The sequence below is a fragment of the Scyliorhinus canicula genome, chromosome 24 (genome assembly GCF_902713615.1).
Source record: "Scyliorhinus canicula chromosome 24, sScyCan1.1, whole genome shotgun sequence".
NCBI lineage: Eukaryota > Metazoa > Chordata > Chondrichthyes > Carcharhiniformes > Scyliorhinidae > Scyliorhinus > Scyliorhinus canicula.
Genome location: NC_052169.1, coordinates 11,590,270 through 11,617,698, shown reverse-complemented (window position 1 = coordinate 11,617,698; position 27,429 = coordinate 11,590,270). Strand labels below are relative to the sequence as shown.

The 27,429-nt window shown below is 50.0% G+C and overlaps 1 protein-coding gene across 9 annotated transcripts in view; it reads right to left on the bottom strand.

Annotated features, from left to right (window-relative positions):
• The window catches only part of celf6 (CUGBP Elav-like family member 6), a 781,535-nt gene that overhangs the window by 80,539 nt on the left and 673,567 nt on the right, over window positions 1–27,429 (bottom strand). For 4 of the 9 annotated variants that reach the window (XM_038784119.1, XM_038784111.1, XM_038784115.1 and 1 more), the window contains exons 4-6: window positions 23,863–23,898; window positions 9,406–9,534; window positions 4,951–5,030 (exon numbers count right to left, since the gene is read on the bottom strand). In XM_038784119.1, coding sequence (XP_038640047.1) covers window positions 4,951–5,030; window positions 9,406–9,534; window positions 23,863–23,898 — 245 coding nt within the window. The remainder of the gene's footprint in view (window positions 1–4,950; window positions 5,031–9,405; window positions 9,535–23,862; window positions 23,899–27,429) is intronic. The other 5 variants (XM_038784116.1, XM_038784120.1, XM_038784117.1 and 2 more) reach the window with 3 other exon arrangements.

The following is a 27,429-nucleotide window of genomic DNA, read 5'->3' as shown; positions in this document are numbered from 1 at the left end:
TATACCCTTTTCTCTGCTTAACTGTTGATTTCCCCAGTAAAGAGACCAGACTGACTAGCACTGCTGGGAAACAAAACACCCCCCTCAACACCCAGAACAGACCCAAGTATCCATCGAGTCCGCTGCATCTAGTTGCATATAGAATTTACAGTGCAGAAGGAGGCCATTCAGCCCATCGAGTCTGCACCGACTCCTGGAAAGAGCACCCTACCGAAGGTTGACACCTCCACCCTATCCCCATAACCCAGTAACCCCACCCAACACTAAGGGCAAATGTTGGACACTAAGGGCAATTTAGCCTGGCCAATCCACCTAACCTGCACATCTTTGGACTGTGGGAGGAAACCGGAGCACCCGGAGGAAACCCATGGACAGCAGAACCTAAAGCGAGGAGCCCATCTAACTTGGAGGGAGGGCTCTTACAGCCCACGGGAAGAACCTACTAATTTAAAGATAAGCCATCAAGAGATTTTCATGCAGGGAGCACATTGTTATCTTCCAAACCGTTTGGCGCTTGACACTTTCGGCCAAATGTTCTCTTAGTGCAACGACACCAGCATTTCAACAACAAATGCGTCCCGTGTTCTGCCGAAGCTATGCTGAAACTTTCAGATCAGTCAATTGGAGCAGAGCAATGTATTTTGCGGCGTGGGTTATATTTATTCACTCATATGTATCATCCCCCGAAGCGCAGTTTTGCCCAGGAGGGTTTTAGGATCTTCAGTGCCTGAAAGGGCGGTGGAAGCCGATTCAAGAATCAACCTGAAGTAATTGTGGGCGGGGTTTTCCAGCCAGAAGATCCCGTTGGTGGCCATTGGCGAACTGCCCTCCGCCACTGCAGAACATGTCCACAATCCTCTTGTGGGTGGGGGTTTATGTGTGGAATAATTTTTAAAATTGCAGAGCAGAAAGAGTTGTAAAATGTATATAGGTACGCCAGTGAAGGGTTAATTGTTACATCTCCATGTAACTCAAACACTAGAGGGCACCACCAGTTCCCAGTATAAATATCAGACCTCAGGGAATGCTGGGTGGTTAGTGGAGTGTTAGCCGGGAGAAGTATTGCACGAGGAGTAGTTTAGATTAGAGAGAAGTAGCACAAGGTCATCATTAGTTAATACTAGATTATAGATTACTGTTAACAGACTCAATCTTATTTTATTAGTAGTTATAGCTCTGTAGTGTGCGCGAACTTTATTTAATTAATCGCTATTCAATAAATTAGTTTTGCTTCAATCTGAAGATTGGTGGTTTCTTTATCATCAACTTGTCAGACCATTCTGGATCACAAGGCAAAGAATGACGACATAGTACCACAACGTGTAATATAATAAGAGCTGGAGAGCGGGAATAATAATAATTGGATAGCTCTTTCAAAGGAACACCACAGGCTCCTTTGATATCTCACCAAGCTCACCTCAACACGGAACTCTGTCTCCCACCCTAAGGGACTCCACAACCCCCCCCCCCCCCCACCCACCCCCCAACCCCCACGCCCCCCCTGCACTTCCTTCACAGAAGTCTGCACACACACCCACCACGGAATTCGTCCGCACACCCCCCCCCCACCACCACCGACACTTCCTGGGCATTCCCGTCGGTGTGCCCGCACGCTTCCGTCAATGGGCAATTTACGGTGGGGGACTGTCTGGCATAAAGGCCTGGTAATTCCATTTAAATCGATGAAAATGGGAATCCCGACTTCAATGGTGGGGAGCGGGGCCAATCGATCGGGGAAATCCCACTGATTTAAAAGTCATTTTGAGAATACTGATAGAATTACCCCTTCCTCCATCGCTCTCACCCCCCCCCCCCCCCCATTCCTAGAAAACTGGAGGAGAAAATCCACCCCCCGCCCCAGTGTTTCAATATTTTCTAGAAACCGCGCTGGTAGGCCGATGGTTGTGCATTGGCAAATTCTGTCTCTGTGCTTCGTGTCCGCCATGTGAAGTGGTGAACATTGGCGCCATCGATGGCACGGTGGATGGCATTCTTCCACCCGGGTCAGGAGGTTGAGGGTCAGAGATCCACCCCAGAGACCTGGGCACAGAATTCAGGCCCGGCACTACAGCACCGTCGCAGAGGGGGAATGCCGCCCTGTTGAGTACACTTTCTTCCAGGTGAAATCTAAAACCGAGGCTCCGGCTGCCTTCTGAAGTGAATGTCAAAGATGCTGAGGTGTGATATTGAAGAGTTGAGATATGGGCAGCTTGCAATGCACCCCATTTAGGCTTGTGATAATTGCGGTTCATGAAGTTCTGCCTGGCAATGGAATGGACCCATGCAGATCAGAAAGTCAGGGGCTGGTTTAGCACAGTGGGCTAAACAGCTGACTTGCAATGCCAGCAGCGCGGGTTCAATTCCTGTATCGGCCTCCCCGAACAGGCGCCGGAATGTGGCTTCTAGGGGCTTTCCACAGTAACTTCATTGAAGCCTACTTGTGACAGCAAGCTATTATTATTTGTGGTCTTGAGTTGAGTTGGCTGGCGCTAGTCAAGGTGGCACTTCAGGTGCTAAAATTGGAAATAAAATTACGAGGGGATGGGGGTGAAACATTTATATTAGCCCGATCATCATACCAAAACCCTGGCAGAAAGATCACAGCCTACATCAGGGTATAAAAACATGTCATGAAAGAAACCTGCATCCGCTCCGCCAAAGCCCATCACCGCCAATTAATTGTTTTTGAAGTGTTACACAGGAAACACAGCAACCAATTAGTACACAGCAAGCTCACGCAGACAGTTATTAGAAAGTATCCAGTCAATCTGTTTTTGTTGGTGTTGGGGTGAGAACAGGAGGACTCCTCAGCTCTACTCTGAAAAGTGCTGTGTATCTTTGACCTCCTCCTGCACAGGTAGTTGGGGCCTTGGGTTGATATCCAACAGCTTCAAGCCTCTGATAATAACATCTGGAGCGCTGCCCGCAGTTTAAGTCCCCTTACTCGACTAAGGACACAACTGGGCCAGTTTAGCTCAGTTGGCTAGACAGCTGGTTTGTAATGTAGAACAAGGCCAGCAGTGTGGGTTCAATTCCTGGAACCGGCTTACCTGAACAGGTGCTGGAATGTGGTGACTATGGGCTTTTCACAGTAACTTCATACTTGTGACAATAAAATGTTATTATTCGAGGCATTTCGGAGAAGTTTCACGAGTTTGGAATGAAGGACTTGTCTTATGAATGGAGAGTGAGCTGTTTAAGCCCATTTTTGTTGGAGTTTGGAAGAATGAAAGGAAATCTAGTTGAGGTGGATAAGGTGCTAAAGGGGATTGACAGGGTAGATGTAGAGCGGATGTTTCCCCCTGTTGGACATTCCAGAACGAGAAGCCACAGCTTTAGGCTGAAGGGTGGCAGATTTAAAACGGAAATGTGGAGGAATTACTTCGCTCAAAGGGTCGTGAATCTGTGGAATTCTCTATCCCAGAGTACAGTGGGTGCCGGAACACTAAACAAATTTGAGGAGATGGATATAATTAGCTGCGGGATGAAGGGTTATGGGGAGCGGGCAGGAAGGTGGGGACGAGGCCGAGATGGGATCAGCCATGATCGTATTGAATGACGGAGCGGGCTCGGGAGGGGGGGGGGGGCTGGATTGCCTACACCTCGTGTTGATGTTCTTATGTGGCTCCCTCAGCTCTGCTCCAACTGTTCGACCCTCATTGAATGGTCACGTTTGTGCAGCTGAATCTTGTAACTCGGGCTCACAGAGTTCTCCGATGTAAGGCCAGTCGCAAAAGAGCCAACACCGACGTCAGGAAAAGCATTTCATTTTTTTACACAGCGACTGGCCTGGATCTGGAATGCCCTGCCCCAGAGTGTGGGGGAGGTAGATTCAATGCGTCAATGCTTCACAGCTCCAGGGTCCCAGGTTCGGTTCCCGGCTGGGTCACTGTCTGTGCTGAGTCTGCACGTCCTCCCCGTGTCTGCGTGGGTTTCCTCCGGGTGCTCCGGTTTCCTCCCACAGTCCAAAGATGTGCGGGTTAGGTGGATTGGCCATGCTAAATTGCCCGTAGTGTCCTAAAAAGTAAGGTTAAGGGGGGGGTTGTTGGGTTACGGGTATAGGGTGGATACGTGGGTTTGAGTAGAGTGATCATTGCTCGGCACAACATCGAGGGCCGAAGGGCCTGTTCTGTACTGTACTGTTCTATGTTCTATGTTCTAATTGTGCCTTTCAAGAAGAGAACTGGACATGCAGTAAAAAAAAACCTGCAGTGGTACAATGAAAAGGCTGACGAAGGGGTGGGGTGGGGGTTGCTATCTGATTTGCTTTTGCACGGGGAATCCAGCACAGATTGAAAGGACTGAATGGCCTCCGTCTTTGCTGCAATGATTCCATGCTTCTATGTAAGGGTGACCACGTAGATGAGACTTTGTAGTCAGTCAGTGCTCACCTTCGCTGAGGAGAAATAATAATAATCACTTATTGTCACGAGTAGGCTTCAATGAATTTACTGCGAAAAGCCCCTAGTCGCCACATTCCGGCGCCTGTTCGGGGAGGCCGGTACGGGAATTGAACCCGCGCTGCTGGCATTGCTCTGCATTACAAGTTAGCTGTTTAGCTCACTGTGCTAAACCAGCCCCTAAATAGCACCGTGAGAAGAGAAGAGGAGACTGTACGTTGAACCCTCTGGTTTTACGTCATTCAGAGGGTGTCACTTGCCTCATATGTAGAGGGGGGGGGGGGGGGGGTTAAAGACTATAATCTTCAGCCCAGCAGCAAGTTGCATTGAGAACTAAAGATGGCTCTGCATTGTTCGAGGGCGAGACTTTGCAGTTAATTATACATATATGTATATATATACATATCGCGTGATTTTCGTGAGGTAAAGCAGAGGTAAATATGTTACGGAGACTTTCATAAAATCAGCGACAATGCAAGGTAAGTAAATAACATCTTCACATATTGCGGCACAAATTATTCATGAGCTTCTTTCTTCCTGTCTGACTTACTGGCATAGTCTGGCTTCCATGCAGGCTGTTAATGGCTGCTTGAGCTTCTGCGTGAGAGGAATATTTTACAAACGCACAGCCTGGGAGAAGAGAAGAAAGAGACAAGAAAGCAGAGAGAATTATCTTATTGCCTGATCATTGCTCATGGCGCCCCACTCTCTTGATGTTCAACAAAGGTGCAAAGCCATTATTCCAACACGGCAGGAACATTAGGTTGAATTACGATACGTCTACAGCACAGGAACAGGGGCCATGACCCAACTGCCCTATGCCCAGTATTTATCCTCCACAGCCTTCTCCTGTTAACCCCTCTTCATCTCATCCTGGCAGCATAATTCTCCCCTTTTTTCTCCTTCATGTTGCTCCCCTCAATTACCCAACGCAGTAGCAAGTTCCACAATCTTTACACTACTAACAGGGTGATCCTGCGCTTCGTCTTCTCCTAAACTCTCTATTGGTTTTCTAAGTATATTTCTAACCTCTGATTTAGGATGCCCCTACAGGTAGAAACAGTTTCTCCACGCCATCCGACAGCCTTCTGTTTTGTTCTAGAAAAGAACACAGCGAACATGGCCGTTTTGGTTAATGGCCACATCACTTTAGTCAACTGAGAGCAGCCTAGGCTGTCATCTTACTGGACAAGTGCCGGGCAATGACCACCTCCCCATGACATTCGATGGCAATGGAATACGTCCCCTCCCCCCCACCTCATTCTCATGCTCTTGGACTTACTGTTGATCCGAAACCTAACTGGACCAACCATATAAACATTCTGGTAAAAGAGCAAGTCGGAGCAAACTCTGCAATTTAGAGTGAGTAACTCACCTCCTGCTATAACCCACATGAGGCCTACGGGGTTAGAGCAACCACTCTCCCCCTGAGCCTTGTTGAGTAGGAGCTCCCTTGCTGCGGGGCAGCGAGCCCACCGACAGGGTAATAGACTTTGATATAAAAGTCGGGCAGATTTGGAAACAAAAGATGGGTGGCATGGTGGCATGTTAGCACTGCTGCCTCACGTCACCGAGGACCCGGGTTTGATCCTGGCCCCGGGTCACTGTCCGTGTGGAGTTTGTACATTCTCCCCGTGTCTGCGTGGGTCTCGCTCCCACAACCCAAAAGGATGTGGGCGGCACGGTAGCACAGTGGTTAGCACTGTTGCCTCACAGCGCCAGGGTCCCAGGTTCGATTCCCAGCTTGGGTCACTGTCCGTGCGGAGTCTGCACGTTCTCCCCGTGTCTGCGTGGGTTTCCTTCGGGTGCTCCGGTTTCCTCCCACAAGTCCCGAAAGATGTCCTGTTAGGTGAATTGGGCATTCTGAATTCTCCATCAGTGTACCCGAACAGCGAGGCGACTAGGGGATTTTCACAGTAACTTCACTGCAGCGTTAATGTAAGCCTACTTGTGACAATAACAAAGGTAAAGATTAAAAAAGAATGGGCCACGCTTAATTGCCCCTTAATTGAAAAAAAAAGAATTGGGTGCTCAAAATTCATTTTAAAAAAAGACTTAGAACCCACACCTCAGACCCAGTGGGATCTGAAGAGTATGGTACATATTATCACTTCGCAAATCAGTTCCAACAACATTCAAAAGGCTGGCATTTGGTCGGCACTCAATCCACAAACATAAACATTCCCTCTCTCCACCACTGGAGCCCAGTGGCAGTAGTGTGCAGAGTGAAATGCAGCAACTCATGAAGGCTTCCTCAACAGCACCTTCCAATCCCCAGCCTCTACCACCTTGGAGAACAAGGGTAGCAGGTGCATGGGGTCATAACTGCCAAGTTCCCCTCCAATCCACGCACCATCCTGACTTGGAACAATATCGCCGTTCCTTCACTGTCGCTGGGTCAAAATCATGGAACCCCACTCTCCCTAACAGCACTGTAGGTGTACCTACACCTGATGCAGGGCAGTGCTTCAAGAAGGCGGCTCACCACTAGCTTCTCAAGGGCAATTAGGGATGGACAAAAATGGTTGGCCTAACCAGTGATGCTGACATCACATGAATGCTGCATGGTGGCACAGTGGTTAGCACTACTGGCTTTGATCGATGCGCGGGGTTACGGGGATAGGGCGGGGGAGTGGACCTAGGTAGAGTGTTTTTTCGGAGGGTTGGTGCAGACTCAATGGGCTGAATGGTCTCCTTGTGCACTGTAGCGATTTTATAATGCAATAAGCATTTAATCGATTACTTCCCAGTTTAAATGAATGTGCTAACCCAAAGTTATTCTGCTTTTTCCAATTAAGGGGCAATCCATCAACTTGGGGAGGCATGGTCAGGGGCGATCCCGCTCTCGCTCAGCCTCAAAGACACCAACCTCAGGCATATTTTCGCCTTCCAGCGCCAGGTGTTTATTTGTTTGGCCGGGGAGAAGTCCTGGAAGGGGCTTTTGAGATCTCTTTTGGAGACAAAACCGTGTTCTGGTCCGCGGGTGGCGTGAGGTGCCACGCCTGCAAGAAGGTGGGGCATATTAGAAAAAATTGCCCCACCTCTAAGACAGCCGCTGATGATGCCGCCGCCCCCTCTACTTCGACTGGCCTTGCAACTAACCTTCCATTGGGGGGGGGAGCCATGCCGACGCCAACTGACACCTCGGATGCTGGCATGGAGGTGAGGGGACACCCGTCTGGCCGAAAGGCTGAGAAGAAGACCAACAGGGCGATTCGCCAGCGGTCAGGTTCAGATCCTTCTGACCCTCTGACTCTGACTGACCCAGTGCCGCTGGCTACTGACTCGGGTAGAGTCGTGATGCCTCACCCCACCATCACCCAGCAACACCCTCAGCCCGGTGACATTTCGGCATCGGATGCCGGGCCCGGCGACACTTCTGCGCAGGTCCCTGTAGGTGGCGGTAGTGAGGTGCGCGACCTCGAACCGGAGGGTGCTCTGTCCCGGCCACAAATTCTGGGGAGGAGCATTGAGGGACAGGGAGTCAGCCTGGAGGGTCCTTCAGAGATCGAGGTCTCCCCGGTGTGTTACCCGCTCCGTCGCAAACGGCGTCACTCCAGGTTCATTCACACCCAGTCCCCGAAAGACAAGAGGCAGGGGGCTAGTGAGGGAATCCCAGCACCTGCCACTGCCCACCGAGCAGGGTGCTTCGGGGTCGGACGGGACTCTGGAGGGCCCGTTCCACCCAGTACAATTTAGCAGCCCGGACTTGTTCAATTTCTCAGGGGCGGGGAACAGCGATAACCCACGGCTTCTTTGGTTCTGAGCAGGTTATAGTTTGGACGACCCTCTCTCCCAACCACTATCTTCGGGCACCTCTGCCACCATCCCGGACCTATTTCTGGAGATATTTTCGGGGACTTCCAGTTACCAAGTGGCGGGGGCGGAACAGGCATCTGCACCGCCGCCTCCTGCTGGCCCAGGACCCCGGGAGGAGCCTGAGGAGATCCCATCTGTTGATGATCCCGGCGGTGGGATCAAGGTAGGTCCTGGGTTGGTTGATGGGCCCGTGCCGCCCGCCACACTCAGTGTGGTGGAGGATTTGGGCCCGGAGGACGACTGTCAAGGCTGTCAGACGCCCAGTGTCGGGAGCGGGGGGTGCACATGAGGCTCTCTGCAGTGGGGTGCAGGGCTCACTCGTGCCTGACACTGTGTCGCCCCCTTACCCCCTCTGGGGGACTCCCGGAATTTGGCACATCATAATTGAAGGTTCTTTTTTTTTCTGCCTCCGTAGATACTTCAGGCAGTGCCCTATTGGGCCCCCCTTTCACCAACACTCCGACTCCCTCCCTCCCCACCACCCTCCTTCCCCCTCCCTCCCCACCACCCTCCTTTCCCCTCTCTCCCCACCACCCCCTTCCTTTCCCTTCTGTCGGTACAGATGCGAGGGGATCTGGTCTCTCCAGCGCAAAGTTTAGTGCTTGTACCGTTTGTTTTCTGTACAACTGTGTTGTGAACTGGTTGAATAATCAGAGTATCCTACCCGCCTTCCCGTACGTTGGTACTGAGGGGAGGGTACCCTGTTTCTCCAACACAAAATTAGTGTTTGGACCGTTTGGCCTTGTGTATATTTTGTACTGTTTTAATAAAAAGATATGGAAAATCCACCTACCCTACACATCTTTGGGTTGTGGGGGTGAGACCCATGCAGACACAGGGAGAACGTGCAAACTCTACACAGACAGTGACCTGGGGCTGGGATCGAACCTGGGACCTCAGTATGGTGAAGCAGCAGTGCTAACCACTGCGCTCCTAACCCAAAGCAATCCTTAACTCGATAACTAAACTAGCTAACTCCTGAAGCGGTTCGCCAATCAGTAAGCCAATGACAATCCTGTCGGTCGTCCATCACGTGAAGCTACCTAACGCCATCTCGTAGCTGCCACGTTAACTCACTAACTTCATCGACACCGCAGGCGGCTGGTGTACAAGCCCAAGTTGGCCAGCAGGTGGAGTTCATCAGTTTAAGGAAAGTACTGGACTGATGTAGGAGGGGATGACTAACCTTTGCTGGTCCCGTCTGGGCCTCGAAGAATGGTGCACTCTTCAATCGAGCCGAAGGATTCAAATAGTCTCCTGACATCGTCTTCTGTTTGCTGTTTACCCAGCATGCCCACAAAGAGCTTTCTATCTTCTGAAACAAAGAAAGGGCATCTTAATCCTCGAAGGAGCCAATGGCCATTGCACGTTTCCAAATATCGTCAGCACATCGCTTATCATCAAGTAAGAAATGGCGGGGGGGGGGGGGGGGGGGGGGGGGAAGGGGGCACAATGAATTTGCAGCCCCCGCTATGGCAAGACACAAGGGGAAACGGATGAAGCGCGGCCAATTTACCAATTAACACCAGCGTTGTGGGGTCAGAATTATTTTTAATAAGGTGACAAACAGAGCAAATAAAACTAACATCTGTCCCTCTCTCCCTTGTTTATCCGTCAGTACGATTCGGGGATTCCGCAGAGATCAGGGGGTCTCTGCTCCCTGCCTGCACCTTCACTGAACTCCTTGGCAGAATGTCTGACAGAGGTTACTCCCGCTGCAGGTTCGCAGTTCACGCGCTGCATCTTGCAAGAAGCAGCTGTCTCGCAGCTGCAATGCGGCGGAGTGAGCCATTCCTGTGGCCCGCATGCGCCACTGCCGTGTTTCATTCTATACTTTGTCGAGACGAGGATGCGGGGGTTGCGAGTTGGGGAGGGGGCATTAATCTATTAAATGCTCTGCGTACACCATTGAAGCAACTACTTGAAAAGATTTCCCTGTCGCAGTTATTATTTTCCCCTCCATTTCCCGGGGGTGGCACGGGGGCGCAGTGGTTAGCACCGCTGCCTCACGGCGCCATGGGACCCGGGTTCGATTCCGGCCTTGGGTGACTGTCTGTGTGGAGTTTGCACCTTCTCCCCATGTCTGCCTGGGTTTTCTCCGGGTACTCCTGTTTCCTCCCACAGTCCAAAGATGCACAGGTTCGGTGTATTGGGCATGCTAAAGTTGTCCCTTAGTGTCCAAGGATGTGCAGGTTAGGAGAGGAGGGGTTATGGGGATAGGGAGGGAGCGAGGGCCGAAGGTAGGCTCCTCTTTCAGAGGGTTGGTGATGGGTCGAATGGCCTCCTTCTGCACTGTAGGGATTCTATGATTCTAGCGCAAGATTGTTGGGATCCTGTGCTCGCTATTGCCGGAGTAAGTAAGCACCAACTACTTGCAATTTGCGAAATTATCTCACTCTGACGTCCGCCTCCTTTCACAACACTAACAAAATGTTCACTGGACCAGGGAATCCCGAGCAGTCATAAAACAACAGCAACGTGCATTTATATGGCGCCTTTATCACAGAAAACATCCCGAGGCGCTTCGCAGGAGCTTTCACAAACATAATTTGACACCGCGTCACATCAGGAGATATCAGAACCAGTGGCCAAAGCCTTGCCAAAGAGGTGGGGTTTGAAGGACCATGGTAAAGGTGGAAAGCGAGGTTCGAGAGCCAGGAGAATTCCGGGGCTAATGACCTCGGAAACGGAAGCCAACTTTGCTGAGGGCACAGTGTAGTGGAGTGCTCGAAACCGGACACGTGCGAGAGATCTTGGAGGGTCGGAGGAGGCCGCTGAGATGGAGGGGGGGAGGGCCCATGGAGGGATTTGAAAATTAGTGTAAAGGAATTGGCGCGTTGCCGAATGGGAGCCAGCGTGAGTCCGTGAGCACAGAGGGGAATGGAGAAGGTGGACTTGGTGCAAGTTGGGGTACGGGTAACAGACTTTGGATGAGTTGAGGTAAAGTGGGGGGGAGGTGTCATAGAGATGGGCCAGCAGGATCTTTTGGTCTTGCCGAAGCTGACATCACAGCGGGCCGGGGAAAACCACACAAAGCCCATAGATCTGCTGGCGGGTAATGGCGGGGGGCGGGGTGGGGGGGGAGGGGGGAGTGGCTGAGGTGGTGCGGGCAGCCAGAGAATCCCAGCCACCCCTTCTCGTCTAACTTGAGGCCTGAGGAATGACGAAGGACGCAGTGAAACCAGGGAGGGCTAAACGTCGCAGTATTGAGGGGGTCAATGATGTCAGGGCACGGGGTTAATCTTTTAACAGGCATCTCAAAAACGTTTTTAAACATCACAACTGTGGTGATATGATTTGCATACATGTCTGCCATTGGGGCAGAACACCGGCTTACCATTGGCCCTGGTCGGTCATGTGCCTCTCGACCGATTGGTCGAGAGGCTGAGTTAACCACGCCTCCTTGCCGAGGTATAAATAGTCAAACGCCCGGCGGTCGTCCATTTTATTGTAGACAACCGCAGGGCTAAGTTCTAGTTTATTAAAACCTAACTTTTGTAAAGCAACTCGTCTCTCGTGCAATTGATGGCACATCAACAACGCGTGACTTCCTACTTTAATTCTCAGTGCCTGGTAGGGTTAGTGGCATGGACAGGGAGATGTCGGACGTAATTCACTGCAGAGAAATGTTAAATTGAGAAAAAGGGGCGGCAGGAGGAAAAGTGTCCCATATTGTCAGAATTTCTACAGCGTAGAGGAACAGAGAGCTCTGTTTAAATAAAAGCAAATGAGATTTTTAAAACGTTTTATCAAGGGATGTGGATGACACGGCCTAGGCCCACTTGTTGCCCATCCCTAATTGCCTTTGAACTGAATGGGATAGCGAGGGTCATTTTGGAGGGCAGCTAAAACTCAACCACATTGCCGTGAGTCTGCAGCCACATGTAGGCCAGACCGGGTTGGGACGGTCAGTTACTAGGGGGCATAGGTTTAAGGTGCGAGGGGCAAGGTTCAGAGGAGATGTAGGAAGCAAGTTTTTTACACAGAGGGTAGTGGGTGCCTGGAACACGCTGCCGGAGGAGGTGGTGGAAGCAGGGACGATAGTGACGTTTAAGGGGCACCTTGACAAATACAGGAATAGGATGGGAATAGAGGGATACGGACCCAGGAAGTGTAGAGGATTTTACTTTGGACGGGCAGCATGGTTGGCATGGGCTTGGAGGGCCCAAGGGCCTCTTTCTGTTCTGTACTTTTCTTTATTCTTTTGTATTTCCTTCCCTGAAGGGTATTAGTGAAGTAGATGGAATTTTTTTTCTCCTCATGACAAGTGATGAATGTTTCAGGGAAACATTACTGAGACTGGGCTTCAAGTCCAAACGCGATTGATTGAATGTGAATTCCCCCACCTGCCGTGGTGGGATTTGAACCCGTGGCCCCCAGAGAATTAGCCTGGGCCTCTGGATGATTAGCGGCAATGCGGCACACCGCCACCAATGCTCCCAAAATTATGTGTTTCATATACCAAGTACTGAACAGATAGTGACAATAACCGAGTACAAGACTTTGGCTCGGTTCAATTGGACATTCTTCTCATCCATCTGTACAAAGAGTATAAAAACCATGGCATGAAGAATATTGAGCAGAAGGACACCAGGAATGGACGATTACGGTTGGCCCCATGAATGTGGGTCTTTACTCCCGAATTGGAGGAGGCTGATGAAGATTTTCAAAATTAGGAAGGAGTGTTTGTTTCCACAGAATGGTACCAAGGGAAATAGAATGGGCACTGGCAATGAGCAGAACCGCGCAGACGGTTATTCGGAACACAAATAGCGGAATTCTACATCCCGGGTGCGGCGCGCCCCCGCCGGTCAATGGGATTTCCCACTGTGGGTATCCCCACATTGTCGGGAAATCCGCAGGCGTGGGCGCACTGCCGACGGAGCGGAGGAGCCCGCCGACGGAGAATCCAGCCCCAAAATTATTTACCAGAAGCGGCTGCTGAGGCAGAAACTAATTCATGACTGAAAAAGCAATCAGGTTAACATTTAAATAGGAAAGGGATATATCGAAAGGCCGGGGGACAACAGATTTAGATTCAGCAGCTTCAAACTGAGGAATTATCACCAGTGAAAAATGAAAAAAAAAAAATGAAAATGCTGACACGATGGGCTGAATGGCCTTATTCTGTTCTGTAATTTTTATAATTCTGCTGACGAGACAGAAGGCTATCGATAAAAAAAAAAGTTTGGTGGGATTTTCCAAGCTCCCTCCGCCCCCAGGGGTGGGTGGGGCCCCTGGGGCCCCCGCCATTGGCTGGATCAGCTGGACCCGTCGGTGTTTATGGGGTTCCACGTTCCCCCCCCCCCCCCCCCCCCCCCGCTGCCGCCGGGGGACCCAGAGCGAGGGGTCGCCACCGGCAGTATCGGAAGATCCCGCTGTCTGGAAGGGCCGGAATACCTCGGCCGAGAGTACTTCCATTCCCTCGGACGGGTCAAATAAAATAATTAACCAGTGCAATTGTAACGGCGCGGAAAATCCATGGGCCTCTTCAAATCATCTCCTGCTGACGCCATTGTGCTGGACCAGCAAATCCCCCAGGAAACTGGCTGGCCTGGATGGGACAAAGCCTCCGAACCTAATAACGAGGAGATATCTCGTCCGTCTACATTAAGTTTACGAATCAGAAAGAAATGATTGTTAAAATATGTAATATAGATTTGAAGGACTAAGCATACTATCTAGTGGTAGTGGGGAGTGTCACTGAATGCAGATTAGATATAGTGGCCTAGATCTTACAGTGAGCGACAATGTTGGGATCATTGACGCTGCCCGTGTTGTTTTCTCCGATGCGGGAGAACCGTTCATTTTAGTACCACACCTTCCAGCCCCGATTGAAGCATCAATGGGCATCGTAAACACTCCTCGTTAAGTCCAACGAGCGCAGGAGAGCTGACGGGGGAGGTGGGTGGAGGAGGGTCGGGTAGAGAACACACTCCCTTTTTCAGACAGTAGCTGCAATATTCGGGTATAGTAAGAAGTCTGACAACACCAGGTTAAAGGTCAACAGGTTTGTTTCGAATCACTAGCTTTCGGAGCGCAGCTCCTTTCCCACCTGAACATTGAACCGGTAGGAGAGGGCGAGAAACAGCTGCAATCAGTAACTGGGATTCATTGAGATCATGTTGAACGGAGTCCAGCAGACCTTCAGGAACTGGAATCTTCTGAATTATTGCATAATCTTAATTCTGATTAAGGGATATAGCTAATAGTTAGGATTTTTCGACGGATCCCTGTTGCTTCCATGCATTATGCCTTAAGATGCCAGGCCTGAAACTTGCTGGCAATTCTGCATAGAATGGGCAAGTAGGGCTATGGGTAACAATCCCAATTTAAGATGCAGAATCAGACGTGCCACGGAGAAAATTCTCGAGAATTTTCTTGGGCTGTTCTTGTTTTGCAGGATTTATCGACCAACGTGCTTTTCGGCGGCACAGGTGCCCCGCCAGTGGGACTTACCACCTCCGCCGTTGTCAACGGGGATTTCCGTTGATCGGGTACATCGCGCCCTCTGTTGCTCGTGTCTTAAATGGCAGCACGTCCTGTTCATCTCTCACCCCTGCGCTTACTGGTCTACATTGGCTCGCTCCCAAGCAAGGTGTTGGTTTAAAAATTCTCCACCAAAATCATCTGGTGCCTGCCGATGGCGCCCCCTCCCCCGCTCCACGGCGGGTTCCCCAGCGGCAGAGGGTGTAGGCCATGTAATACCTCGCGGATATTTGCGGGGCTGGGATTTCCACCACCTGCCAGGCGAGGACCACTTCCCCTCCTGGAAAACGCACTGGGCGGTATTCTCTGATCCTGAGGCTAAGTGTTGTCGCCGTCGTAAACACCGTCGCGTTTCTCGACGGCGCAAACATGGCCTCAGGAGCAGCGATTCTGACCCCTACAGGGGGACAGCACGGCGCAGGGGCGACCCACGCCGCTCCAGCTGCTGATCCCAGCGTCAGATGGGTGGCGTGCGCAGTGGGACTGGCGCCAACGCGCGCACGCGCAGTGGGACCGGTGCGATTGCCGCGCATGCGTGGTGGCTCCCTTCTCCGCACCGGCCCCGACGCAACATGGCGTAGGGCTACAGGGGCCGGCGCGGAACAAAAGAGTCCCCCCAGCCCGAGAGGCCGGCCTGCCGATCGGTAGGCCCCGATCGCGGGCCAGGCCACATTGGAGGACCCCCCCCCCCCACCCCCCTGGGGCCGGACCCCCCTCCCTCCCCACCAGGCCGCCCCCGGATGCATTCAAACTGAGGTCCCGCTGGGTAAGACCAGGTGTGAACAGCGCCGGCGGGGCGCATTATTTTTATTGCGTGGCCGCTCGGCCCATCCCGGGCCGAGAATCATAGCGGAGAGCGGCCCCCGACCACTCTTTCCCAAAATCTCCTGATGTAGCTCGGTCTCATACATTGCCGTATAACGCTCCCGTGAGGTGCCTTGGGACAATTCATCACGCTAAAGACGCTTTGTGAGTGTAAGCTGTTGTTGCTAAATTCAGCCCAGTATCGACCGTTCAAACGTCAGTACGTGGAGGAAGCCAAATTTTATTCTGAAGTGACTTTCCGGGACGGCTGCCGAAGGCACATCGGAAGTGAAGCGGTTTTACGTTTTCAAGTGCTGTATAAATGTAAGTTGTTGTCGAGAGAGGCAAGACAAACATTTACCTTCGAGATGCTTAAGGTCACGTGACATTTCGGGGGATGACATTTCCTCACCTAGCCCATGTGTCAATCATACCATCGGCGGCCTGGTCATTTGTCAGACCTGACATTTATTTTGACCCATTCCAAATTCCATCCAAATTTTGACTGCTGCATGGGTCAGTGGATGTCCAGAGCGTGTCTAAATCCTGCCCAATGGTCTTCCTTGCACTCTTATAAGACGTAGGAACAGAAGTAGGCCATTAGGCCCATCGAGTCTGCTCCGCCATTCAATGAGATCGTGACTGATCTGATATGATAATCCTCAACTGCACTTTCCCGCCTTGTCCCCATAACCCTTGACTCCCTCACCGGCTAAAAATTTGTCTATCTCAGCCTCTTTAAAAATAAATTTAGAGTACCCAATTCATTTTTTTCCAATTAAGGGGCAATTTAGCCTGGCCAATCCACCTAGCCTGTACATTGTGGGGGCGAAACCAACCCAAACACAGGGAGAATGTGCAAACCCCACACGGGCAGTGTCCCAGAATCGGGATCGAACCTGGGACCTCGGCGCCGCAAGGCAGCAGGGCTAACCCACTGCGCCACCGTGATGCCCCTGCCTCGAAATTACTTAACGAACCAATCTTTACAGCTCTCTGTGGTAAAGAATTCCACAGATTCACTACCCTCTGACAGAAGAAATTCCTCCTCATCTCTCAAGGTCATTTGCACACCTTTACTAGGGTCTGCGTTCCATTTGGTGACAATTATTCTCAGTTGCTTGGTATGGCGTTTAGCTGCAAGAAATTAAAGCCGTAAAACACCAAATAACTCATACGTGTGAAGCTATGAGGGATTACAGAAGGTTGCTCATGAATCAAGTAAGGTCACACTTGCTCAAACATTGTACGCATTTTTACAGCTTTTACTAAAATATCTTCCGCCTTCATCATATGTGTCACAGGTTCAGAAGAGGTCACAAAATGGCATACGATGGACCTCAGTAAACTGGGTCGCTCAAGAGTATTTTAGGAAACATACACCAATTATTGTTGGTTCGCCTGTTACAATGCGACAGGGTTCTCATCCAACCAGGCAATGGCCCGTTCAGGAGGCACAGTTCATAAGGATACAGAGGACACCTTTGGATGTGGATTCTGCCTCAAACGAGGCCGACTTTCTCATTCACGAGGTCTGAATGCGCTGTGTGGATGGATTGAGGGTGTGAGGGCTGAGTGTGAACCCAAGGCGTCTATCGCTCTCTCTCTCTCTCTCTCTCTCTCTCTGTGTGACTGAGAGACTAAAGTAAGCGACACCGGTGTCAGTACTGGGCAGATGATCTATCTCTTCTTGCGCCACCTCTCTGCAGCCAGGCCTAGCTGCTCTGTTTCCATGGTAACGGCGCCACCTCAGTGCCATCCTGTCAGAGGATGTCAGCTCCCAATGTTGGCATCGATCGTGTTGGCTCTCATGTTTGACAGCTCCAAGCCGACCAAACTTGGCCCTTCCCAATTTGATTCATTAGCCGGCTTCAAGACTAGTTGATTCGACTCATTTCTCCTTCAGTTATTCCGTCCACAAGGCTCTAATCCCGTTGTTTGTTTAACAGTGAGCATGGTACACTAATTACCCTCAGCTAATTACATTAAATGGAAACTAGCAATAGAAAGCTCCTCTCAAGTATAAACAGCCCCTGCGCTATCAAGATAAATGAAGAAAACAGCTGATGGGTGCTTAGCTGTTGCATTATCTTTGGTGATGTAGTGAAGAACAGTCCTTATCCAACTGCTACCGAGACCAGTATTGTCACTACTTTAGTCACAGTTTTGTGCCAATTCATTGGGTTGTCATCAGAGGGCGCAACGTTACTGCATGAGCACATTTTTCTTTCCACCGCATGAACCACATTGTTAACTCCTGGTTAATGAGAATTTCTCAGGCGCACCTTGGCGAGATTGCCCGCCAATATTCCACAGCCCGGGCTGAACGTTTCATTACATTAGAAATTTTAGAACTTTAATTAAATAAGTCGAGCCAACGTGGGTGATGTACGGAGGTGGGGGGAGGGGGCAATGCCTGGAGATTTACAAGGATGTTGCCTGGTATGGAGGGAAGATCTTACGAGGAAAGGCTGAAGGACTTGAGGCTGTTTTCATTCGAGAGAAGAAGGTTAAGAGGTGACTTAATTGAGGCATACAAGATGATCAGAGGATTAGATAGGGTGGACATCGAGAGCCTTTTTCCTCGGATGGTGATGTCCAGCACGAGGGGACATAGCTTTAAATTGAGGGGAGATAGAGAAAGGACAGATGTCAGAGGTAGGTTCTTTACTCAGAGAGTAGTAAGGGCGTGGAATGCCCTGCCTGCAACAGTAGTGGACTCGCCAACACTAAACGCATTCAAATGGTCATTGGATAGGCATATGGACGATAAGGGAATAGTGTAGAGGGACTTTAGAGTGGTTTCACAGGTCGGCGCAACATCGAGGGCCGAAGGGCCTGTACTGCGCTGTAATGTTCTATGTTCTATGGGGTGGGTTGGTGGAGAGCCCGTATACATGGAGGGCCTGTCTCGAGTATTGGCACCCCCAACCCATCATGCTGCCTAAACTACAAGACACTGGAATCCCGTCTGGAAAATTCCAGGCTGCCTCCTTTAATTTTTTTTTAAAATCGCTCACAGGTTGTGGGCGTCGCTGGCTCGGCCACCATTCATTGCCCATCCCTAAGTGCCCTTGAGAAAGTGGCGGTGAGCTGCCTTCTTGAACTGCTGAAGCCCATGTGGTGTAGGTACACCCACAGTGCTGTTAGGAAGGAGGGAGTTCTAGGACCTTGACCCAGCGACAGTGAAGGAATGGGCCGAGTGGCTTGCAGGGAAACCTCCGGGTGGTGGTGTTCCCAGTGTCATGTGAGAGTGCCTTTAAGATTTGGATGTTTAAGAAATGTACCTTTAAGAAATGAAGCTGATCATATTACTGAAGTGATGTCATGGGGGGATGGGGGGAGCTGAGCTCACTTCTGCTTTTTGGGATTTTTTAGTTTCAGTTTGAAGAAAGCTTGGGTGTGGCTGTGAGCTGCATTGCTGGTGATCTCTGCCATGAAGGACTATCTCTTAATCCTTTGGTGAAATCGGAATTGTAAAAAGGTCTCAGTATTGAATATAAATCTAATGTGCTTCTGTTTGAAGGATTTGTTAAGTCTTTTGGATGTGTAAAGGAACAGTTTGCAGGATTGGGTTGTATTATTTTCGGGGTTATCTTTGAGGTAAGGGGTGTTAAGAGATCCAATGTTTATTTAAAGGGTTAATTTGAGTTCATGGAATAAACATTGTTTTGTTTTAAAAACCACGTGTCCATAATTGTAATACTACACCTGGGGAACAAGCCGTGTGCTTCAAAAGCAACAATCCATTAAAGGTGGGGGTTGGTTGAACTCCATGGTACATTTTGGGGTTCTGAAAACACCTCTCCCATAACACCAGGTATCTGCTACCCTTGTCCTTTTAGATGGTAGCAGCCATGGGTTTGGAAAATGCCTTGTCAGGGAACTTGGAACTTCTGTCTCAGAGACAGCGACATGAACCCACTGCGCAGCAAGACGTCCTCATACCATACATACATTACTCAAACTACATAGAGCAAACTGAAACTGTGAGAAAGTTTTAATAATAAATCATGAAGACTTGTAAATGTTCTTATTGGTCAGCAAGTGTAAGTCATTTTATATCAATTTGCATATTTTATCATTCAGCAAGTAGTGTTTGATTATGTTGGCAGATGGGGCAGATTCAAGATGGAGTTGCAAGCAACACTTTTACTCCAGTGCATAATGTTATGTTGAAGCCGTTTAATATTAATCTTCTTGATTAATCTGAGGATGACTATCAGCCACAAATTTGTTTTTAAACCATTGCGTCTACTGAAGTGGGCAGTTACTTCTCAGCAGGTAAGCCAGCTCCATTTCTGTCCTCCCCACTTCCACACTTCCCCTCTCCTCTCCCGCCCCGTCCCCCCAAATGAAGTAGGGAGTGTCATAGGGTCATCACAACACGTTACGCCACATTCCGGCGCCTGTTCGGGGAGGCCGGTACGGGAATTGAACCCGCGCATGCTGGCCTTGTTTTGCTTTACAAGTCAGCTGTTTTGCCCACTGTGCTAAGCCAGAGTCTCTTCATTTTTGATGTAAAGTGTTTAAGACTCTGTTGCATAACACCTGAAGAGTGGACCCTTGTGCGCCTCATAACCAAAATGTATTAAAAGTTGTGGGTCAGGTGAACTCCGTGGTATATTTTGGTGTTCTCTAAACCCTGGCCCATAACACAAGTCACACACCGCCCTGACTTGGAACTGTATTGCTAAATATACTTCACTGTCGTCCCCATTCCCCCCATTCCCCTCAACAACACTGCGGGTGCACCGACACCGCCAAGAACTGCAGCGGTTCAAGAAGGCCGTCACCGTCTCAAGGACAATTCGAGGATGAGAAAGGAAGAAAAAAATATTTGGAGACTATTTTGAGACTCGCTAAAAAAAAAAAATCAATAGATTAAACAATGACTTTTAGGAAAAAAAAAACGTCTTCACTCGGGAGAGTTCTGTAATGTGGACCAATGTGTACCAGAGTACCACAGATGCCCCTTTTTGATCCTAATTCAACAGGAAAGGCACTGTGGATAAAGCTGTGGAACGGCAGGACAGGACTTACAGCGGCTTATTTCACAACACGCAGGACAAAGAGCAAAAGTACAGCGAACAGGGCTCACAAACAAAACTGCAGCAAGTCCCCCCGATAAAAGCAGGGTGGTTTCTTCAGCGACGTACAGCGAGTGGACGATAGTTAGATCGTCTACTCAATGTGCATAAAACCAACCCTGGTTACCCACAGCACCGCGGGGGGGGGGGGGGAATCGATGTGTGAGTTACCCCATCATCTGCTGCCTGCCCAGGGAATAGTGGTGTCAGTTTGCGCCACCCTAACTGACTGTGACACACCTGGGACTCGGCAGTAGAGGTGGTTTTCCGAGGGTAGAGATCGAAGAGTATGTTCGGGGTGAGGGGGTACTTATTGTGTAAACAGCAACATTCTGCGAGTCAGAAAGAATGATCCTTTTCATTAATCTCATTCGCAAGCTGGAACGGTTCCACAGTCAGAAGGTATTTAGTCGCAATTCAATGAATCTCACTTCAAATTAACCAAATTTCCATTTCACTCACTATGGCTTATCTTCCCATTTAGATTTGCCCTAAAGGGTTTAGAATTGCACAAGAATTGAACCGAAAATTCTAAGAAACGGAGACACAACAGTGAAAATCAGAAGCGCAATGGGGAGGATTTGCCAATTTATTGACATTCGGCGACCTCGATTGTTGCCATTTCAGTCGACATAATGAATAAACACCAAAATTTCCAAACAAAAGTGCGCTTGAGTTATTATTTAAAAAACGTGGCCATGGTCCCAGATGACCATAGGCTGCTTTCCCCTTTGAAGGGGGAGAGCTGGCTGGTGGTGGTTTAACCTGAGGGTCACCACACCTCAGGCCAGGGGTGAGATTGAGAGGGCGGGGCCTTCATGAATGATCTCATGAATATGGGAATTGAACCCACGCTGCTGGCCTTGCTCTGCATCATGAATCAGCCGTCCAGCCAACCAAGCTAACCCGGTCACCCTAGAGTTATTATAACCCTCTATAGCCTTGGGACAAGAGGTAGCAAATTCAAGAGTTTAGGAGAAACAATTTCTCCCAATGGGTTGTGAATCTGTGGAATTCGCTACCCCAGAGTGTGGTGGCTGCTGGGACAGTGAGTAGATTTAAGGAGGAGTTAGATTTTTAATTGGTAATGGGTTGAAGGGTTACGGGGAGCGGGCAGGGCAGTGGAATGAAGGACAGGATGAGATCAGCCATGATCGAATGGCGAAGCAGAGTGAATGGGCCAAATAGCCTAATTCTGCTCATATCTGCACAGGGCTAAATCGCTGGCTTTGAAAGCAGACCAAGGCAAGCCAGCAGCACGGTTCAATTCCCGTACCAGCCTCCCCGAACAGGCGCCGGAATGTGGCGACTAGGGGCTTTTCACAGCAACTTCATTTGAGGCCTACTCGTGACAATAAGCGATTTTCATTTTTCATTTCATATCTTATCAACCTATAAAGGAATGACATTTTGGGGCAGCAGGGTAGCATGGTGGTTAGCATAAATGCTTCACAGCTCCAGGGTCCCAGGTTCGATTCCCGGCTGGGTCACTGTCTGTGTGGAGTCTGCACGTCCTCCCCCTGTGTGCGTGGGTTTCCTCCGGGTGCTCCGGTTTCCTCCCACAGTCCAAAGATGTGCGGGTTAGGTGGATTGGCCATGCTAAATTGCCCGTAGTGTCCTAATAAAAGTAAGGTTAATATGGGGGTTGTTGGGTTACGGGTATAGGGTGGATACGTGAGTTTGAGTAGGGTGATCATGGCTCGGCACAACATTGAGGGCCGAAGGGCCTGTTCTGTGCTGTACTGTTCTATGTTCATACATTTCCTGAATGGGAAATCAAAAGACGTTTGTCCAATAAGACGGATGTCCATTTGGCGGTCTTCAAGTTTGATCATGTCAGAGATAGGGATGTGGGGTGATCGTAGAGCTAGCACAACGCCCACCCATCCCCCCCCCTCCCCCCCCACCCCACCCCTCTTACCTACCGCCCTCCCCCTAAATGTATGTAAAAACCATAATTTGCCCTGTTCGGAAATCAAATCAAAAGCAGCTGTACTGGTTGTTATGCAAGATAGTAAGCAAACTCTTTATGGAGCACTGAGAATGTAGTCAAGCAAGAAAGGTGATTCTGGGTATAAGAAATTTTATCGGAGGAACGTTTGATTCACGTTCGCCTGAAGGAATGCTTTGGGATTACGACGGGAAAAAAATGCAGTCAAAGGATAGGAGGTGCGGCAATTCCAATATAAGCTCAATAAAATGCTGAATAAACTCCTTGTAAAAAAGGAAATGATAGGTTTTCGAATTCTCAGCTCCAGACATCAAGGACATAACGTGAAGGTAATGGGGCGAGGGCATTTTATGGAGACCTTTTCAGCTCTCGCTAAAACTTAGATTCGAGGGCCGCATGGTGGCACAGTGGGTTAGCCCTGCTGCCTCACGGCGCCGAGGTCCCAGGTTCGATCCTGGCTCTGGGTCACTGTCTGTGTGGAGTTTGCACATTCTCCCCGTGTTTGCGTGGGTTTCACCCCCACAACCCAAAGATGTGCAGGGTAGGTGGATTGGCCATACTAAATTGCCCCTTAATTGGAAGAATTTAATTGGGTACTCTAAATTTAAGAAAAAACTTAGATTCGAGTAAGGCACCACTGGCTGTCAACCTCTGGGATCTTGGTACAAATCCAGACCTCGGGAATGGGATAAAAATCTTAACGTCCTGCTGTCTGTTTCCCTTGTGAAACGTGCTTGTGTGCGTCTTGCAAGCGGGCATGGATCCAAAACGCTTAATTTGATGCTAAGTGAACAATCTCATCGGATGGCATGGGAGACGGGGAAGTGCCAGGCTAATGGGGAGGTGTTATTCTGGTACTGCAAATGATGTTCCTTCTGAGGCTGGGGCTGTGGGAGAGCAGATGGAATTTTACCCGGTAGCTGACCAAAATGCACCTCGCCCACCCACCAGCCTTTGCAGCTGGACACCCGAGGCTCAAAATGGGGACCGTTCCATTTCCGCACACTAATCTCCCCTCACCTTGATGAATACACGCTACCCAGAAGAGCCGACAGCCAACCGTGAGACGAACATTACATGCTCACGGCGGGAACTGGCACAGGAAAATAACCCGCGCGGCTGCATTTATAATCACAAGAAATGGCGGCACGGTAATCCTCCTGTAGCCTGTTCGAGGGACATCGCTGTGCCTATGCCTGCGCACACTACCTGACAGTTCATTGCAAACATAGTTTCATTGATTATAATGCAACTGCCCACATTCACATACAGATAGCCAAAGGCATCTGATCTCTCACAAGGACCTTACCTGTTAACAGCAGGGAATTTGAAAGTGGCCAGTCCCCTGCAAAAAAGTCACACATATAAACTGCATTGCATCTACACAATTTAAGTGATAAGTTATACACCATTAAGATCAGAAGGTAATGATGGGTGAAGGAACACCATTCAGTCCATTTTAATTCATCCATCCAAAAAATGACCCCAAATAACAACCACTTATATTCATGTCCCGCCTTCAATGTAACAAAATGACCTTCCTGGGAGCGGTATCAAACCATGTATGAGGCGGAGCCACATTTTTGGGTCAGGTGACCAAAAAGGTGGTGAAAGAAGTAGCGACTGAAAGGCGGAACGTGAGGGAGAGAGGTGTGGAGAGGGTGAACTAGAGCTTGGGGCCCAGGCAACTGGATACAAGGCCTCCGGGGGCGCAGCCATTATAATTGCTCTTTCCAAGAGCCGGTGCAGACTCGATGGGCCGAATGGCCTCCTTCTGCACTGTACATTCTATGATATCTAAACGGGGAAGCAAAAGAGATTTGATTGGCTGGTCTGTCGTCCTCCCATATGTCTTACACAGCCACGCACCTCCCAGCTCACCTCCAGAGTTGGTAAAATCCAGTCCACGTTATCTGGAGCACTACCGCCCAGCCTCAGAATCACTAGCCCGCTAAGTGCTACACTACGCATCTGAACACTCACGTTTCCAGCAACTCATTCTGTTCGAATGCCTCAAGGCTAATGCTCTTTTTGTCTGCTCTGGCTACGCATTGCATATCTGACCCGTTTTCCTTTATTGTCTGAAGGTGCCGGGTTCGAGGCCTCGTTGAGTGAAGGCAATCTCTGGCGCCTCAGTTTCCATATGTCTAGGAAAAAGAATGAAATCATGGCCACTCCTATCCTATCCCCACTTGATATCCTAATGCGGGGAGACTGTAGCGCAGTGGTACTGTCACCGGACCTTAATTCAAAGGCCCATTGCAATGCTCTCGGAACACAGGCTCAAATCCTAACTGGATGGTCAGTGGAATTTAAATTGAATTAATAGTTCTGGAATGTTCTCCATGATGGTGACCATGAAGCTGTTGTTGTAAAACAAAACCCACCTGGCTCACTACACCAAATGTGAATATCAATCCATGGAGTCCCCTACACTGCAGAAGGATGCCATTCGGCCCATTGGGTTTTCACCGACCCTCTGAACGAGCACAGTACCCAGACTCACTCCCCTGCCTTATCCCTGTAACCCCACCTAACGTGCACATCTTTGGACACTAGGATGGCCAATCCGCCTAACCTGCACATCTTTGGACATTGGGAGGAAACCGGAGCATCCGGAGGAACCCCACGCAGACACGGGGAGAACGTACAAACTCCACACAGATAGTCACCCAAGGCTGGAATTGAACCCGTGTCCCTGGCGCTGTGAGAGAGCAGTGCTAACCACTGCGCCACCCCACCGCCCTTTAGGAAAGGAAATCTGCCGTCCTTACTCGATCTGGCCAACCTGTGACTCCAGACTCGCAGAAATGTGGTTGACCCCCTGAAATGGCCTAGCAAGCCGCTCCGTTCAAGGGCAATTAGGGGTGGGCAACAAAGGCTGGCCCAGCCAGAGAAGCCTGGCTTTAAAAAATGCACACTAATTCCAATACAGGCCACCAGCCGATGATCTGAGGTGAAAACCTGAACTGATTTTGTCCCCCCTCCTCACCCCTCCCGCCCACCACATTATCTTATCCAGTTCAGAGTAATTAAGTCCAATTGCAGTCACGGGCAGGGTTTTGTTTCCTGAGTCAGAACCCAACGTCAAGGCCAAATGAGGGTACCCGACCCTACGCAATCTCGGGAACAATCACCTGGCAGTGATTTTGCCTGAACTGGTCAATTAGTGGCCTAAGGACGCACTCACCGTCCAATTAAGAACGGCGAGTGGGATCTTGACGGTGGTGGGGAGGAGGGGGCAGGTGCCAATGGGAGGCCTACCAGCACAGAAAGAACTACAACCTGGCGTTGCAGGTATAGGGAAGGAGAGGGAACCTCCATTGTAGAGCAGAGGAGATTAAGGGGAGATTTAATGGAGGTGTTCAAACTCCTGAAGGGTTTCGATTTGGTTAAAAAAAAGAAAGAGGATACAGATTTACGGTAATTGTCTAAAGAACCAGACGCGAGGTGAGCAGAAACTTCTTTACGTGATGTGTTGTCGTGGTCCGGAATTTCTTGCCTGAAAGGATGGAGGAAGCCAGATGAAGAATTGGGTAAATAATGGAAGGGGAATTACTTGCAGGGGTTTTGGGGGGGAAAGGCTCATTGGATAGCTTCTTCAAAATCCAACACTGACACAATGGGCCAAATGGCCTAGTGTGTTGTACCATTCTATGATTCCAGTGCATAAGCAGTTAAGAACTATCTAAACTCGTTTGTTTTTCTTTAACATTTTGTTGAATAACCAGTTGCCGATCTTCGGCCGTGTTGTCAAACAGTAACTGCTGACCAGGTGACAAGATTGTGCAAGGGCCCTTCCTGTGGATTCCCTTAGGGGGAGGGGGAATGGAGAGGGAGTCCTGCCATCAGGGGGTCCTTGTGGCCGCAGATTTGGTCAGGCAGATGGAGAGGGGGTGGGGCAGAAGCATCTTGGGTGCCGACCAGCATCCCCCCCCTCCCCCTCCACGACCGATCTGGCCATCTCCAATCACTGACCAGCATCTGATGTCTCAGGGGGCCTTTGAGTTGCCTGAGTAATAGGCCTTTAAAACTGGCCCAACAAGCTCCCTGCCACTTTAATAATAATAATTTTTATAGTCACAAGTCGGCTTATGTTAACTCTGCAATTAAGTGACTGCGAAAAGCCCCTAGTCGCCACACTCCGGCGCCTGTTCGGGTACACAGAGGGAGAATTCAGAACGTCCAAATGACCGAACAGCACATCTCTCCCACGACTTGTGGGAGGAAACCGGAACGCCCGGAGGAAACCCACGCAGAGATGGGGTGAACGTGCAGACTCCGCACAGACAGTGACCCAAGCTGGGAATTGAACCCGGGTCCTTGGCGCTGTGAAGCAACAGTGCTAACCACTGCGCTACCTGCAGGCGGCCGTCCCTGCAGCCCCGAACCTGCCCATAGCAAAATCACTCGGGCGTGGGCTGCTGCCCTCCGCATTTTGGAACACAAATCCTGGCCACTGGCCACTGCAACAAGCATCCTGGGAGCAAAACTGCCCGCGGATCAAAAAGATTGGACGTTGCTTTCGTTTTCTTTGAACAACGATGATGAATCGAGCGAAAAGAGCTGGTTGACTGGACAGGAAGTGTGAAGGAGTGAGGCAAAACCTCCAGGCGTACATCCAACCAGTGCCGGGAGCCTGGTTGGGAAAGATCTAGCGACTGACGCAAAATAGGCGCCCAGACCCTCGCAGGCAAAGAGGACGAAGCGATCGCGAGCCACTCCAGAGTTTGCCTTCGTCTTCAATATCTAATTTCTAATATTTGTGAAGAGCCACCATGAACAGGATACTTCTGACAGCAAAGAAAAATGCATAACAGAGAAGGGAGAGTCGCACCTCAGTCTGTGCAGACAATAAAGGGATTATCCTGCCTGT